We start from the raw sequence: 15,129 nt of genomic DNA, 5'->3' as shown, positions 1-15,129 counted from the left end.
GAAAGCAAACGCAAAGCTGCTCAGAAACCAGAAGGGGAACTGAAATCCACAAAAAAAGCCGGTTTATTCCTCAGTCTCCTGCGGCGCACCCCGTTCCCGCTGTCGGGGGCGGCGGGGAGCGCGGCCCGCTGCGGGCTGAGGCCGTGAGGGGAGGCCGCGCTGCCACCGTGGCACCGTCGCGCGGCACTACGCCTCCCGGCCTGCCCCGCGGCCTCCCGGGCTCCCAGCCGCCGCCGCGCCGCGGGCTCCACCTTGAGCCCGACCGCCGGCCCGGGAGCGGGAGACGGGCTGAGAGGGGGGCACCTTCCCGCCCTCCATCCATCCCTCCGCGTCAGGCTGCGCAACCCCGCCCGCGAGGAGGCGAAGCAGGGTGAGCGCGGAGCCGGCCGGCGGCTCCTTCCCGCCTCTTCTCCCACCTCCCTCCCCTTGGCGGCGGGCGGGGCAGAGGCGGTTGGGAGCGGTTGGCCCGCGCGCGGCGGTTGCGGGCGGGGCCAGTGGGCGGCCGCCCTCTGCCGTGAGGGGCCTCGGTCGGTCGGTCGGGGCAGAAGTGCGGCCCCGGGTCGGAGGAGGTCGGTGGGAGCCCAGATCTCCCCTCCCCCCCACTCACCCCCCCCAAAAAAGGCGGGGGGAGAAAAGCAAGGTTTGCGGAAGGGGGAAGGCGGATTGTCCTGGGTGGGTCGGAGCCGGGGGCGGTGTGCTGGCGGGGCAGCCTGGGCCGAGGTGAGGCATTTGTTGAATGGCGTCCTGCGGCGGATGTAGAGCTGTGAGGTGGTTAGCGACAGTGCCACCGCAGCCCTGGCGGTCTCAGATTAAACGGTTCGTTCTGAAAGAAGAGGAGGGCCGTAGAGGGCAACGGTGGAACAGCCGCTCCCGTGTGCTGTGTGGCGACCTAAAGAGACCTGTTGCTCAAAAGATACTTGTTTTTCCCTGCCTTTGGTTGACGAGGGACCATAGGGTTATTCCTCTTACTGAAGTTTTTTTCCCCTCACAACTCCAAGGAATCTGTATGGCTTTTTTGTGCTAAAACACAAATTGTATATTGCTGTGTTGGAAGTAGGCCCTATCCGCCCCCTATAAATAACTGGTTAATGCATAAGGGACTTTGGCCGTTCTTTCTGAGAACGTTAGACTTGCCAAGATTTTTTTCCCTTCTCATAGAGAACAGGAAGGGTAGATCACTAAGTTCTAAAGTTCTCTCCCCGCAGGCAGGTTTTTGGGTCCTGTGCAGCCAAGCACGTTCAGAATTATTTGGAAAAGAGCATGCGTATAGGTCTGACAGCATTTATAAACAGTCTGAGATGGTTCACTTGACACTGCTTAGGGATGGAGGAGTTAAACAAGATGACTTCCAGAGTTCCTTTCTAATCTGTATTATTCCATGTTTCAAATAAAAATAAGAGTAGGTATGCTCAGTGCTGGTAAGAACAAAATATGGAGGAGGAAATGGAGGAGTAGATCCCAGTGCAACATTGCTGCAACAAGTAGGCAAGAACTTCTAAGAGTCTTTTTGCTAATTCAGTAAAAGAAGAGATCAGTTGTGATGGAGAAGGCAGATGGAGACTTTGATTCTAACAAAAAAATCTCAGCAAAACATGGGTTGATTGATTGTTCCTTTAGTCTGCTAAGACAGTAAAAGCTGCAGTTAATGGGGTTCAAGACCTCTTGATTTGTCTCTTGCAGTCTAGCTACCTAATAAAGTCTATTCAAAAGATTAGTCTTTCTGGTGAGGCAGCAATGTCTGTTTTTATCACTAAGGAATTGTCTTCATGCAGGACATGTTTTTGTACATGTCCTTTTGAAAGGGCCACCACCTGAGATGCAAGTATTTAACCTCTTCCTACTCCTAGGAAGATGATTTAAACTTGCTAGTGGAAGCAGACACATGGGTTGATTTGAAGCACATGGGTTTACTTTCTGTTACAGAAAAGTACCAGCTGCTCTTCCAGGCCCTGTCGCAGAAGACCAAAATTGTTATGCCTTTGTATGAGTTGATGGTGTTCTTGTATGCTTAACACTGTGTTCTCTTCAGGTTGTCACACATCAAAAAGTGTATAATAGACCTAGGTAAGGGAAAGGGTAGGGTAGCAGGATTAAGAGCTTGTACAGACTTCAGTGATGTACAGAACGGCTTCCTTGTGTATAAGAGTAACTAAATAGATCTGAAAGAGGATATAGGAGGAGGATAAAATGCAGAAGAGTAGCCTCTGAAGTTACAAACAGTGAGGGGAAGATATGAAGAGAAATGCATAGTATTATCTGATCAGAAAGCAAATTAAGAACACTTTTCCACAAATAATGAAGTACTTTTCCACAAATAATGAAACTTATTGCCTTAGGATGTTATGGAGACAAAGTTTAATTGAGTTCAAAAAGGATTTATTCAAATGTGTGGAAAAGAGGTTTATTACTATTGCTTGGATTCTGCCTCTGGCTCCTCAGAAAATCCCCAAACAGCTGATTGGTTTATAGAGATTGCAGAATAAAAGATCATTCTACAGAAGTACTTTCTTCTGACATTCCTTCCTAAACATCTAAGCTAGCTACTTCACAACCATTTCACGTTTCAAAAAGTGGGTTTTTTTTTCTTCAAAAGCAGAAACAAAAAAACCTAAGGCAGCTGTAAAACATAGTATTATGTAGTGTAGCTTAGTATTAAACTAGTGTGAATACAATAGTATCGAATCATGCTCAGTAATGTTTGCAGTGTGGATGTCCAACACATATGCTTAGGATGGAGTGAGACCTTGAGGCTAAATGACTTCACTACAAGAATAGTGCTTGCAAGAACAATATAACTACTATGTTGGCTTTGAATAAACAGCTGAACAATACATTATGGCCTTTAGATACGTAAATCGCATATTTCATCAACTGAATAGGAATTATAACAGTAGAATTGAAATGCTAGATTACATGCTTTTTTTTTACTAGTTCAGAAATCATTAAGAATTAACTTGTGTTTGTAGAAGCAGTGTGTAATTTAGTTCAAGTATTTCTTTTTTGGTGAATAAAAAACTAACAAATTACTAATTCTATAATCCAATATTACAAAATGCTATAGATTAGTAAGGGCCATGATATTGACAAGATGGTGGTTATTCTCTGCTATATGTGATCTGAAATTTATAATTTGTTTGTAAATTTGTGAATTATTTTTGAAGATGGGCAAAGTTTGCGCCATTTTTGGAGGATCCCGAGGAATAGGAAAAGCTGTTGCAGAATTACTGGCACAGAAAGGCTGCCGCCTGGCGATTATTGCTAGAAATCTGGAAGTAGCCCAAACCACTGCACGTAATCTTGGTGGTACGTATGCTGCTTTCCAATACTTTCTTCACTGCCCAGGGCTTAGGTAATTTGTAAAAATAGTAAAGCATTATATAAACCTCATTGTTTAACTGGATGAAAATGAAAGTAATGGCTGAGAAATTTGAAAGAAAAGCTATAGCAGTACAACTTGGTTTTGCAGTATTCTTTGGGAAAGTTAAGTATGTTACAATTCATATCTTGTGGGTAGAATAGGTAAGATGAAAGGAATTGTTGAAAGTCACAGTAGAGAGGTGGTGTGAATTGAGTCATCCTTGGCTCCTGACAAAGCCAGAACTGAGGCTAGTCTACTCATGTTGAGCTTCTGATTTCAAAAGGTCAAAACATGAATCAAGAAATTGTTACATAACTAATCAATACAATACTTGAAAATTGTCTTTATTTAATTCTCTGTAGATTAAACAGGTTCCTCAAGTTACTAGTTCAACATCTATTTTTGCCATTGACTTGATAAATTCTGAAGAAGGTTTATGAATGGTACACCATCTTTTACTATTATTATGACATGCCTTTATTTCATACAGAAGGACATCTGGCACTTAGCTGTGATGTATCCAATGAACAAGAAGTCCAAAATACTTTTGAGGAGATGCAGAAGAATTTAGGTCCTGTTAACTACTTGGTTAATGCAGCAGGGATCAACAGGTTAGTTATTCATTACAAGACTGTGTAGTTCTGGATGACAGCATCTTCTTGTAAGGTGATAATACCCTTTGCATTTAGTAAGAGAAATTGTTAATGAGTACATCTGAAAACAGTATTAAGTGCTCACCAGTATTTTGTTCCTGATGAAAGTAGAATTCTAACAGATGGTATAGCTGTAGCTTCTGCATTCGGAGTTTGAGTTCCCCCTTTACTCCTCTTTCTTCTACTTCTTCACCTTGAAGTAGTCCAAAACAGTCTTTGATGCCTCTCTGCAAAGGGGGCTTTGTTGCCAGAAGCATAACTGACTTTTTTCTTGCTATGTGTCATCCTTGCAATGTCATCGTTTTGAACGCTAGAATGTATGGAACAATATAAATCCCCATTAATATTCCATTCATCAATCATGTTTTATTGTGGGTAAATGTAATCATTTGGATTGTTCAGTGAGTTCTTTTGGATTTTTTGGTTTGTCAGGGATGGGTTGTTACTGAGAACTAAGACTGAAGATATGATAGCCCAGATTCACACGAACCTTTTGGGAACAATGTTGACATGCAAAGCTGCTGTAAAAAGCATGATTCAACAAAAGGGAGGTGCTATTGTCAACATAGGTAAGTTTCTTGTCTAATCTAGTGGAATTCTATGTAATATTTTCCTAGAAAAGTTTTGCAGGTGTAACCTGTTGAAATGTTACTTGTTACAATTGACTATTTTATTTGTATTTAGACATTCTGTATTTAGCGTTTCTTTATGAATGCATATCTTTTGTGCAGTTTCAGCAACTTCTAAATGTAAAACTAGCTTGCTTCAGTAATAAACACCTCAGAGTTTATATTTTATTGAAAAAAGAATTTTACCATTCTTTATTAGCTCTTTCAGTAGCTAAATCTACTAGTTGCTAGTTAACTAAGAATCAAATAGGTACAGTTGATTTCTTCCCCCCCCTCCACTTTCTAAGGGTACCTTTTTAGAAAGCTCTTCATTTTACTCTCCTGGTGCCTGTTGGTCAACAGAGATTTATGGATTTGACAAAAATCACAGATAATTGAGGGATTTGCTTATCCCAGCAGTAGGCTATAAAGTACACTTAAGTAACATACTTTTAATTCCTTTTCTTGTAATTTCATTTTCCATTCGAAATTTAAAACTTAAATGATGAAGCTAGTACAAGGTTTCAAATTAGTCAATCTTTTCTTCTCTTTGATGTTCCTTTATTTTAGGAAGTATTGTGGGACTTAAAGGCAACTCTGGTCAAAGTGTGTACAGTGCTACCAAAGCAGGATTGGTTGGATTTTCACGCTCCCTTGCTAAAGAAGTAGCAAAAAAACAAATTCGAGTCAACGTGGTTGCTCCAGGTTAGTTTTTGGGAAGTTCCTACATCCTTGATGTTGCAATACATGATCATCAAGACTGCTGGATATTTGCTGTACTCTGAAAGTAACTTAAGACAAATTGTTATTTTTTTCTTCAACTTTTTCTTCAATTTTTTTCTTCAACTAACTTTTTCTTCAATGTAAGTAAATGTTTTTAATACCTTTTCTTCTGTTTAAAGTGTAATACATTCTTTTACAAAACCTTCAGTCTTTTTAAGGAAACACTGAGAAATTTGGAAGAGCGTGTCTACCTGTTCCTCTGTCCATTATTACATAATAAATGTCTTGTTTTTTCTTTGTTTCTCCTTCAAAACCTACTGTCCTTGCAGATGGAAGAACTAATTATATACAGACAGCTACCCTCATCTCCTGCTAGAGAATGCTTATTTCTTATTAGAGAAACATGAAAGACCATGAGAAGCTGGCATGAAAGCATCCCTGTCTATCCCTGTAGTAAAAGGAGAGAGTCTGCAAAGAAAGTTCAGTGAGGTCTGAGGACAAGGCTGTGATTTCACAAGATGATCTAGTCCAAGCAACCCACCACCATGAAGGAAAAATCCTTCTGTCTTTTCTGACTTTTTCCACTCATAGCTGTGTACTCTGCTGCTCACCTTGTGCTAGCTCTAATGCTTCTCAGGCCTCTACATGAACCAGTTCAGCTTGTGAACTAGGTAGGAAAAGCTTTTTTATTGGTTAGTGAGTTAAGCAGCAAACTGAAGGGTCCAGAGCCATCATAAAGGGGCAGAGGTATACAGTAGAAAGGCAAATTGAGGCTTTCCCTTCTTGGTGGCAGCTAGAAAGCGGGTAAGATCAGTTCTTCATGAAGCTGCAGCTTATGTGAAGAGAAGTGCAGCAGTGGGAAAACTGAATCTCAGGCAACTGAAAATTTTAAAGAAATGTCCTTCAAAAATGTCAAGAAATATTCTTCAAATGAGTGCTATAATAGAAATTATGCAAATGCTGTCATAATTTCTAAAATATTGTGGAAACATTTGCAAGCTGTAGGAATTTTTTGACAGAGATTTCAAACTCCTGTTTTTATTGAGAGTGTTTTGGTGAAATGACTGTATTTTGTCTTTCAGAAAAGTGATGCTAAATACGGGCTTGGGACCCAATTTTAGTTACCTTTTTTTTTTTTTATGCACTTCTATAGATCTCTGCATTTTGATTATTGCATCAGTGCTTCCAAAACTGGAAGTCATTTTATTGGTTAGGTAAAAAATTTGTCTTGGCTATAAAATGATGTGTACTGACTTTTCAGACGTTGAACAATTGTAGCTGGTAGTAGATTTCACTTTGGAGGATCCCAGAGAAAATCCTCTAGAGAAATTTAGTTGGAGGTTAGGTAATTCTTCAAATATCTCTCCTCTCTTAGGCTTTGTTCACACAGAGATGACTGCTCATTTGGAAGAAGATCAGCTGAAGAAAGCAATTCTCCTTGGAAGATTTGGAGAGCCTCGTGAAGTTGCGCAAGCCGTTGTCTTTCTTCTGGAGTCCCCTTATGTTACAGGGAGTACTCTAATTGTAGATGGAGGCTTGCAGCTTATGACTTAAATACTACCCTTGAATAAGTACCTACTTAAATGTCATGATGGTAATATATAAATATATTAAATGTGGGGGGGTGTTGGAGATTAGTTGAAAATTGATATAATTGACTTGATACTATTTAGTCAGAGGACAAATTCAGCAGCAGTCAAGTCCAGCATGTACATTTAGCTACCTAAAAGAGTCCATTTGGTATTATGAAGTCTGTGTATGTAACAATTTGAAAAAAAATCTGGTTTGGGTATGGTAATAGTTTTAAATAACTTGCTGATAAATTTTTAGTGCGCTATATTTTTATAAAGTCATGTTTTCCAATTTGGGATAGAGTGGAGATTTTACTTGAATTATCATGTTACACAAAAGTTAATAAAGTACGGAGGCGTGTTTATTGGTTGGTGGGTATGATTGCATCAAGTTTTTCATGTAGGACGAAGATTGGGAACTGCATAATTTTTTATTCTTATCAGTTAGTCCTTACAAAGCGCCAAGGAGTTTCCTTTGGTTTTTGTTTGTTTGTAGCTCACATTACAAAGCTAGGAGCTTCCAGATCTTCAACATACCTGAATTGGCTGTAGGGGATTTAATTACATGCAATGTGTTTTTTATAAAAAACAAAACCTGCTCAGTTCCATTATTTGAATATATGTACAGCACTCATTTAATCCAGTAACGCTTGCATTTATACATTGCAGGACTGTTGTTTAGTCATTGGGAGTTGCTAATTCTGTAATATTCTGAGTTGGAGCTGAACGTACACTGGTGAACAGTACAGTTGCAGACCTTGCTGCATAAAAGACTTTTCACTGACTCAGTAGATGTTCAGAAAACACGTATCACTTCCAGAGTGTGAAGTCAAGGTGTTTTGCTCTATATCTTCTTGAACACTCAGTTCAACTGTTGTGTTGATGCTCTTTAATATGTATGTATAGTCAATAAAATAGCCATTTATTTTATTCAAAGCAGCTTTTGAAGCAGAGTAATTATTCAACTGTAAATGATCCTCAGGGTTCCTCTCTTGCTGAAAAATTACCAAAAATTTAACCGCAGGCTTTTCTATTGAGATCAAGTAATTTTTGGTAATTGATGTTTTTATTGTCTCTGAAGAAAATTATCAGTGTGGTTTAGGACCTTCGCTTCTTAGCTCCAGTGTTCATTGCATCATGATCCAGATGTTGATTCAGCTTTTGAAATTACTTCCCGTCTTGGCACAAACTGAAGTACAGAAAGAAGAGATCTCACTGTTGATAACTTTGAGTCTTTAAAGTCTGAGATTTTCTTCATCTGTGCAGCTGAGAAATTTTGTCTTTGTTCCAGACAGCAGTGCATGTTCAAGCTTCTTGCGGGTATGTACTGAGAAATAATACAAGGAATGGTTATATATTTAGGGGGTTTTATGGTTGGTTGTGTAACTCACTGTGGAATATGAATATTACTAAAGGTAGTCCTTTCGGGAGCCCTTATCTTACTGTTACCTCTTTGTAGAGAGGTGGTGTTATTTGCTGTGAAGAGTTATGTGTCGTATGTGTCTTTGCACCAAAAATATAATAGCTAATTATGTTTCTCTTTGATAGGAGGAACTGGCCAGAGAACAGCTGAATTTTTTCCGAGGGCGCTGAAGGTGAGGAAGGACAGCTGGTATTCCCATTTTTACTAGTCAAGTAGTAATATGTCAGTAACTTGGCTGCTGCCCATACCTATCCTTAGTATTTTACAGGCAAAGCCTGTGTGACATATCTTGACCAGAAGCCAAAATTAAGAGACTAAAAATAATTTCCTCTTAGTGAGTTCTGGCCCTAATTATTATTATCCCTTGTTTTGTTGGGTAAGGGAACTGTTAAATAAGTTATTAGCAATGGCATTTGTAGTTTATATTTGCGATTAAAACCTGGAATAACACCCTCAGAAGCAACTCAGTATGCTGCTAAGTATTTTTTTTTTAATGTTGCAATACATTATTATACATTATTATACATACTATTATTATACTGCCGTTGCTATAGGACTAGACTGAAGTGTTGGTAGCCTTAAAGTTGTATTTTTAAAAGACTTTTTTATCCCTTTTCTTTAAACTGATAAATTAGAACTGAAAACTGGTTAAACATAGTAATCCATTTCAGCATTTACTGTGTACACCCACTCTAAGAAGTAGTATCTCTTTGTCAGACTAGGGTTCTGTCTGGCCTGGTGTGATGTCTCGGCCAGTGGAAGTAGTGAATGCGTAGGGTAGATAACAGATCAAGTGTGTGGTGATGTCTCCTTAGAAGACTCTCTTACCTCCAGCAATTTGATATGTTTGAATCTGCCATTTCATAGCTTTGGTTGAAGCCTGCACATGTGATGAGACATTATAACATCCCTTTTGTGCTCTCTGTGTGTCGCTTTTGAATTTGTAGACCTCTATTGTATCCTGTCTGCTTCAGTTGTTTCTGTTTCAAACTGAAGACTCGCATTTCTTTTAGTTGCTTGTTGCTGGAAAGCTCTTTTGTACCTTACGTCATCTTTGTTGTCCTTCACTTTTCCAGTTTCTCAAGGAGGGAGGAGCAGGTGGAACTGCTCATGGTATTCACTGTGGATTTATCTAAAAAAAAGTACGACTTTTTTTATATTGCTTCCAAAAATAATGTGTAATAGTTTTGCCTTTTCTTAACCTTTACACTTACGTTTTCAGAAGCTATGTAAGAACAATAATTCAATCATAAATAATTAATGGTCAACTTGGAGCCCATTTCCTTATATATGTACTTAGGACTGATTTTTTTTTTTTTTTTTTTTTTTTAATTTTCCCCAGTGTGAATTGTTCTCATTTATCTGCAGTGAATTTAGCCTGCTGGTTTTAAGACCTGTTTCCTCAGTTAAATGGTTCTGCAATTTTTTCTTTAATTCCTTTATCCCTTTGTTACTTAGAGTAACTTAGTGTTACTAGGATATACTGTGGGTTTCAGAAATTGCTGTCTCGGAACCCTTATGAATCGGTTGTACTTTGCTAGCCCCAGCAGAGGTGCCTGTGGTGTTCTGTTGGCAATCCATGTCCTTAGGAAAGAATGACTGCTGATTCGTAACCTTTCTCTTCTATCTTTAAACAATTTACTGATATGACAACTTCTTCTCTTGACAGCACAGCATCTTTAATGGTTTTTGGCAAGGGAATGTGTCAGATGCCTTTTAGAATTTCAAGCGTGCTGTATTATATCTTCTTACTCTCATCTCTTTTTACTCTTTAGAAGAATTCTAAAAATGTTTATCAAATATGACTTTCCTTTGCAAAAGCAACTCTGACTTCCCTCAGTATGTTTATCCAGTTGTTTTCATAGCTTTAGAACAATTTCTGGCTATTTGCTATGTGCAGAAAAGTATAATTAGTCTGTAGTTCCCTGGGTCCCTCTGGAATCTCTTCTTAAAAAACAAGTGATCCTTCCACCCACAAAATTCCCAAAAGCTTGCTGTCGCTTTTGCTAGCTTCCAGTCATTTGATAATGAGGCAGTTTTAACCCAGAAGTTTCACACTGCAGTTACTTACTTCCTTTTGAATAAGGGAGTGATAGCTCCCAGCCCCAGCCATTTGTCACTCTTTGCTCTGTAACCTCTTCTGATGGTTTGCTCTGAGGGGTGAAGCCTTCCATGAGTTGCCTGTAGAGGTTCTACTCAAGTTCCTGTGTGGTACCAAAAACTGATTTAGGGTTTTGTTCAGAGATTTTTTTCTCTGTGGCCTTGCCTTCCCTGAGCAGTTTGCTTCTTATTTTGATCGCCTACTTGACTTACTCAGGCACGGCACCTGTTCCTAACCCGGTGTTCAGTTTGTATGCACTTTTGTAAATTGTTCCTCTATACTCTGATGTGTCTAAATTTTACATTCAGTGACAGAGTCCATTGACTCCTAAAGCTAGACTGCTGGTTTTACAAAGGGTGACTTCTCAGTTCTAGAAGCTTTTAATCCATGCCAGCTTTTCCTTCCCCCCCAAAAAAGTTTGATTTGGTGTGTGTATTTAAAGTTGCCATACTGAAGTTCACTGCATACAATCTTAGTGTAGTCGTCAAACTGCATTTTAATTTTTTTGACTTGTCTCTTTGGTATCATTTTAGCATATTTCCTTATTTTATGTTGCTCCTTTTTTGTGGAACTCCGCAGTAGTGGACTGTTTCTTATTAATAAACTTGGTCAATATTTTCGCAGAAATAAAAGTTACCATCACAAAGCTAGTCTTTGAAAATAGTGTTTTGACTCAGGTCTTGTATGCTCCTGCAGGCCGCAGCCAGAGTTGAGTGGCCCTGACTGGCTACCTGAAAAAAATATGTTAAAAAGTGATCTTGGCTTCTTCAGTGTGACATTTATCCAACCTGCCAATAATTGCTGTCTTTCATTACAGTCACATTGCTGGCCTTATAGTCCTTGGATGTCATAGCTACTGCTGTCATCTTAATTGCCTAACAGAGTTTACCGTATTAGGCCTGGAAATTCAATTTGTATTTGATTTGATGAGTTAATATATTGATATTTAGTTTGATGACTTTCCTATATATTTTGTATCAATATCTTGCTTATTTGTCTGGTATGCTTGTTATGTTACTGTCCTTGATTAAAAACAGACGTTCAGGGTTTATGTCTTGTGCTGCTAGCATTTATGCAGAGCTATATATAAATGTTTGGGGGTTTTTTGCATGTGGGTGTTCTTGAGTAGGGCTGTGTGCTTGGCTTACTTATGATTTCTCCACTGAATTTTGAAAACATCAGTCTAGTTTCTTATTAGACATACAAAGTGTCTGTGATTCCATTCCTAATGGAAGTGAGAGCATGTGCTTTTATTCCTCTGATGTTTCTTCACCTGCTATATTGCTTAAAATTCTCCTATAATGTTTTGTTAAGTACCATTGGAGTCTTACTTCTCCTGCTTATCTCTTTAAGAAATGTGTTTGTAACTTAGAACTTGCTGGGGTGAACTCGCTATGTTAGTCTTTTCCTACTTTTGAGACATATTGATTATCATCAGTAGAAGTTTCTAGCAGGACACACAAAATGTCAGTGAGGTTTTTTTTAACACTGCAGCTGTATATAGGAGCTGTCACAAGGAACAGACTTTCTTTTGCAGACTTTTGTTTAATGGTAACAGATGCATATAAAGTGTGCTGAGTTAGTGTGTGATATCCCATGAAGAGATTTCATTTCGGCCTCCTGAGGGCAGTCTATCCTAAGGCATCTTATTATATTGGTAATATTTGGTTAGTATCTATGTAGTTTTAGGGAAGTGGAGTTGCCTGCATAGATCCAAAGTTGATAGCTGGCATTGCTGTTACCAGTCCAAACCCATATAACCTGAGCTATTTGGGGACCTAAGGCGTGATTTTTAAAGATGGAAATGATTTCAATATTCAGTTCAGTGAAATTTGGATAGAAAGTGTATATATAAATCAAAATTATTTTTTTTTTTAGCATACTGTAGTTCATCTAAGTAAAGCTAATGAAAACTGAGCTTTCCAAGACCAGGTAGTACATCAGTGTTTGAAAATACAGGGCAAATGTAATGGTGGAAAGTCTTCTCTTTAAGAACTCTGCTGAAGCTCCAGATTATGTTTTATTTTCACCGCCACACTATGTTCAGTTTAAGTGCTGAAGGCTCCTCTTTGCTGTAGATATGTGTACTGAGTTAGTAACAAATACTACCTGTACCTTGCCGGTTATCTTTAGATCACCATGACTATGACCACAACTGTTCTAGTATTTTATGCTTTTATTTTTCATATTAACAGCTCATGTCTGTTAAGATTTGGGATGTGTTTTATTCATTTCGTAGAATAAAACACAACATTAAAACCCACAATTGTGGTTTTTTCACTCTTTTTTTTTAAATAACATCAGATCCAGTTCTGCTATTTTTTCTCCTTTATTTGCTTCATGTATTTCACCTTTATAATCTCATATTCTGAAATAAAAATGAATCTTTCTGTTAGAGTTATTAAAACTAAAATTGCTTTGGCTACTTGGAGATCTGGTAACAAATTGCCAGTTTGGGTATGATGATGTCAAATGTGTCGAGACAACATACACTAAAACCCACCAAATCTTCCTTACTATTGTTATATGCACATTAGGGTAATGTCAGTGGGAGTGTGGGGTCAGATGCCACTGAGCTAATACTGTCTGAGCCAAATGGAGGTGCGTGGATGTTACCCTTTGCCAGGCTGCTGGCTGGCACTGTAGAGGTGGCCTTACACATGTAGCACATTGACGGGTTTGAAATTGTTGCTTTATTTTGAACAATTTGTTTAGAGATAACTGCAGATCGACTCGATGGTATTGCTGAGGCATGTTAGTGAAGCATTGTGATGTTTTGTGAATTCTAATCTGCAGATCTCTCAGCTCTGTACTTCTAGTGCTAAATGCACTAAAAGTACATGTTGTACCTATGTGTTAGAGCCTGCACTGTAAATAGATCTCCACCTATATATTGAAGACCTGTTAAAAACTCCAGGTTACAGTGTTTTACTTCCTGCTGCTGTCAGTCTGACTTTTGATCCTGTTTTTTTCAGGTAGTTGGTAGATGTGTACTGAAAGCTTCCTGCAACCCTAGAGAAAAGAGACAATGTTGTCATTGCATGTGATTTGTGTAGATGCCATTTAGTGTGCGTATATGAATTTTGATGGTGAGACAGCTCTGCCAGCAGTAGACTGGAACTGCATCCACTCCCTGCAGGTTCTTATAGTTCTTTTGTTGGAAGGCATACAGAATGGAGAGCACCTGTACTTCTATAGTTCACCATAATTTTCAGGACACCAGAGCGGAGATCATGCTAAGCTTTCTGCTCTGTAGTGAAGCTGTATTCAGTTGATCTGTAAATATTAGATTAGCGAGGTTAATTTACTACATGGTTTTACAAAGCTGTTAACTAAGTTTTCTGTAAAATCTTGTTTCCATTAGCCCCATGATGCCTTTCTTCCTGATGCTGTATTATCTGGCTTCCAGTAATGTTTATCGCGTGCCTGTATCTGTCATTGATTAACGATGTCTTTCCACTTGGGGGAGAACCAAATATACTAGATGATGATTAATATGTGAGGTGAGTTTTGTTCATAAGAAATTACTTATTCTGACATATTCAGCCGAAGCTGTCCATGAAGAGCTACTTGCATTGCTAAAGTAATAAACTTAGTTTTGCCTCTGGAAAGGACAACTCATTTGAGCTCCCCTTACTGTATTATCCTCTGTAAACAGGAACTATATTTCTGCTGTACTGACTGCTGATGAGTGCTCTGCGATGTCAGCTTCCTCTGACTTCCACACTGAGCTCAACCACGCTTACTGGGAGTTCAGGCCTGAATTCTCACTTGACATCTGCCAGAAGCAGCCAGGAGAAATCTGAACTCTGAAGCGACAGCAGTGGAATTGCACTGATCATCAACATTTTTCTTCCCCGCTTAAGGTGTTGTGTTTTTTGCTTCACCTTAGGCTTGGATGCCACTTGCCCTGGGCAAAGACAGGTCACTGATGTCTTAGTCCTGGGAAATAGTGATTGGAAACATTGTGACACTCCATCTCTGTTTTTAAGGTGTATAGGCTGACCTGAAATTCATTTTTGTAGAATGACAGTTACTAGCAGTAGCTGTGCCTTTTCTTATAAGCATTTTTAGATGTTGCAAGAAAACACTAATAATCACAAATGAAAACTTTGTTCTGTTTTTATGAAGTTGGTTGTTGACTGGATTTGCTGCTCCGAAAAAGCTTAAAAATAATTAGAAAATTTCTTCATTCTTCTATTAAGATTTTTAACTGTGTTACGCTTTTTTTATATACAGGGAAACAAATAACAGAGCCTATTTTAGATTTTGAAATCTACATTATGTAATTGCACTTTTTTTTCCTAGTGGAAAGTGGCTCTGGAACTTTACATCCTGAAATTCTTGAAAGCTGCTGCTGTTCCATACCTGGAATGCCATCACTCACATACAGTTCAGGATCTTTGGATTTACTAACAGTTGTGCTGATAGAAGAATTACGTTTGATTTTAAGCTTTCATTTATTAGATGTTATTAAGCATGAATTAGTAAATGATCAAAGACTGTATAGCTGAAGTTAATACAGAACTTAAGATGGGTAAAACTTTTATTGTAGATTAACAGTATATTACAAAAACGTTCAGTGAATCTGATTCTGAAGTATTGTAGGAGGAAGTGAGTTAGTTAATATGTCAATAAGAAACAGAATTGTGCATTATACTACAGAATCATGTGGTAAAACAGGTTTTCTTT

The 15,129-nt window shown here is 38.8% G+C and overlaps 1 protein-coding gene and 1 long non-coding RNA gene across 2 annotated transcripts; both read left to right on the top strand.

Annotated features, from left to right (window-relative positions):
* Nucleotides 1-247: 247 nt before the first annotated feature.
* CBR4 (carbonyl reductase 4) lies at nucleotides 248-7,824 on the top strand. The gene is made up of 6 exons (XM_082482192.1): nucleotides 248-370; nucleotides 3,162-3,303; nucleotides 3,849-3,969; nucleotides 4,444-4,580; nucleotides 5,190-5,324; nucleotides 6,718-7,824. The coding sequence occupies exons 2-6, from the start codon at nucleotides 3,162-3,164 to the stop codon at nucleotides 6,894-6,896; spliced, it is 714 nt and encodes a 237-aa protein (XP_082338318.1). The 5' UTR covers nucleotides 248-370; the 3' UTR covers nucleotides 6,897-7,824.
* Nucleotides 7,825-7,936: 112 nt separating this feature from the next.
* On the top strand, nucleotides 7,937-13,935 carry LOC309670866. The gene is made up of 3 exons (XR_014269060.1): nucleotides 7,937-8,233; nucleotides 8,462-8,508; nucleotides 13,802-13,935. It is a non-coding gene; the product is annotated as an uncharacterized lncRNA (long non-coding RNA).
* Nucleotides 13,936-15,129: the final 1,194 nt, after the last annotated feature.

Source organism: Vanellus vanellus, assembly GCF_965231255.1.
Source record: "Vanellus vanellus genome assembly, chromosome: 4".
In the NCBI taxonomy this organism is placed as follows: Eukaryota; Metazoa; Chordata; class Aves; order Charadriiformes; family Charadriidae; genus Vanellus; species Vanellus vanellus.
The sequence above is the reverse complement of the archived record's forward strand: the minus strand, read 5'-3'. Positions and strand labels throughout refer to the sequence as shown.

Coding starts and splice junctions, on each gene's coding strand:
- CBR4 (XM_082482192.1), top strand. CDS start 3,162: ATGGGCAAAGTTTGCGCCATTTTTGGAGGATCCCGAGGAATAGGAAAA. Junction 4,581..5,189: donor AGGTGCTATTGTCAACATAG/GTAAGTTTCTTG, acceptor CCTTTATTTTAG/GAAGTATTGTGGGACTTAAA. Junction 5,325..6,717: donor AGTCAACGTGGTTGCTCCAG/GTTAGTTTTTGG, acceptor CTCCTCTCTTAG/GCTTTGTTCACACAGAGATG.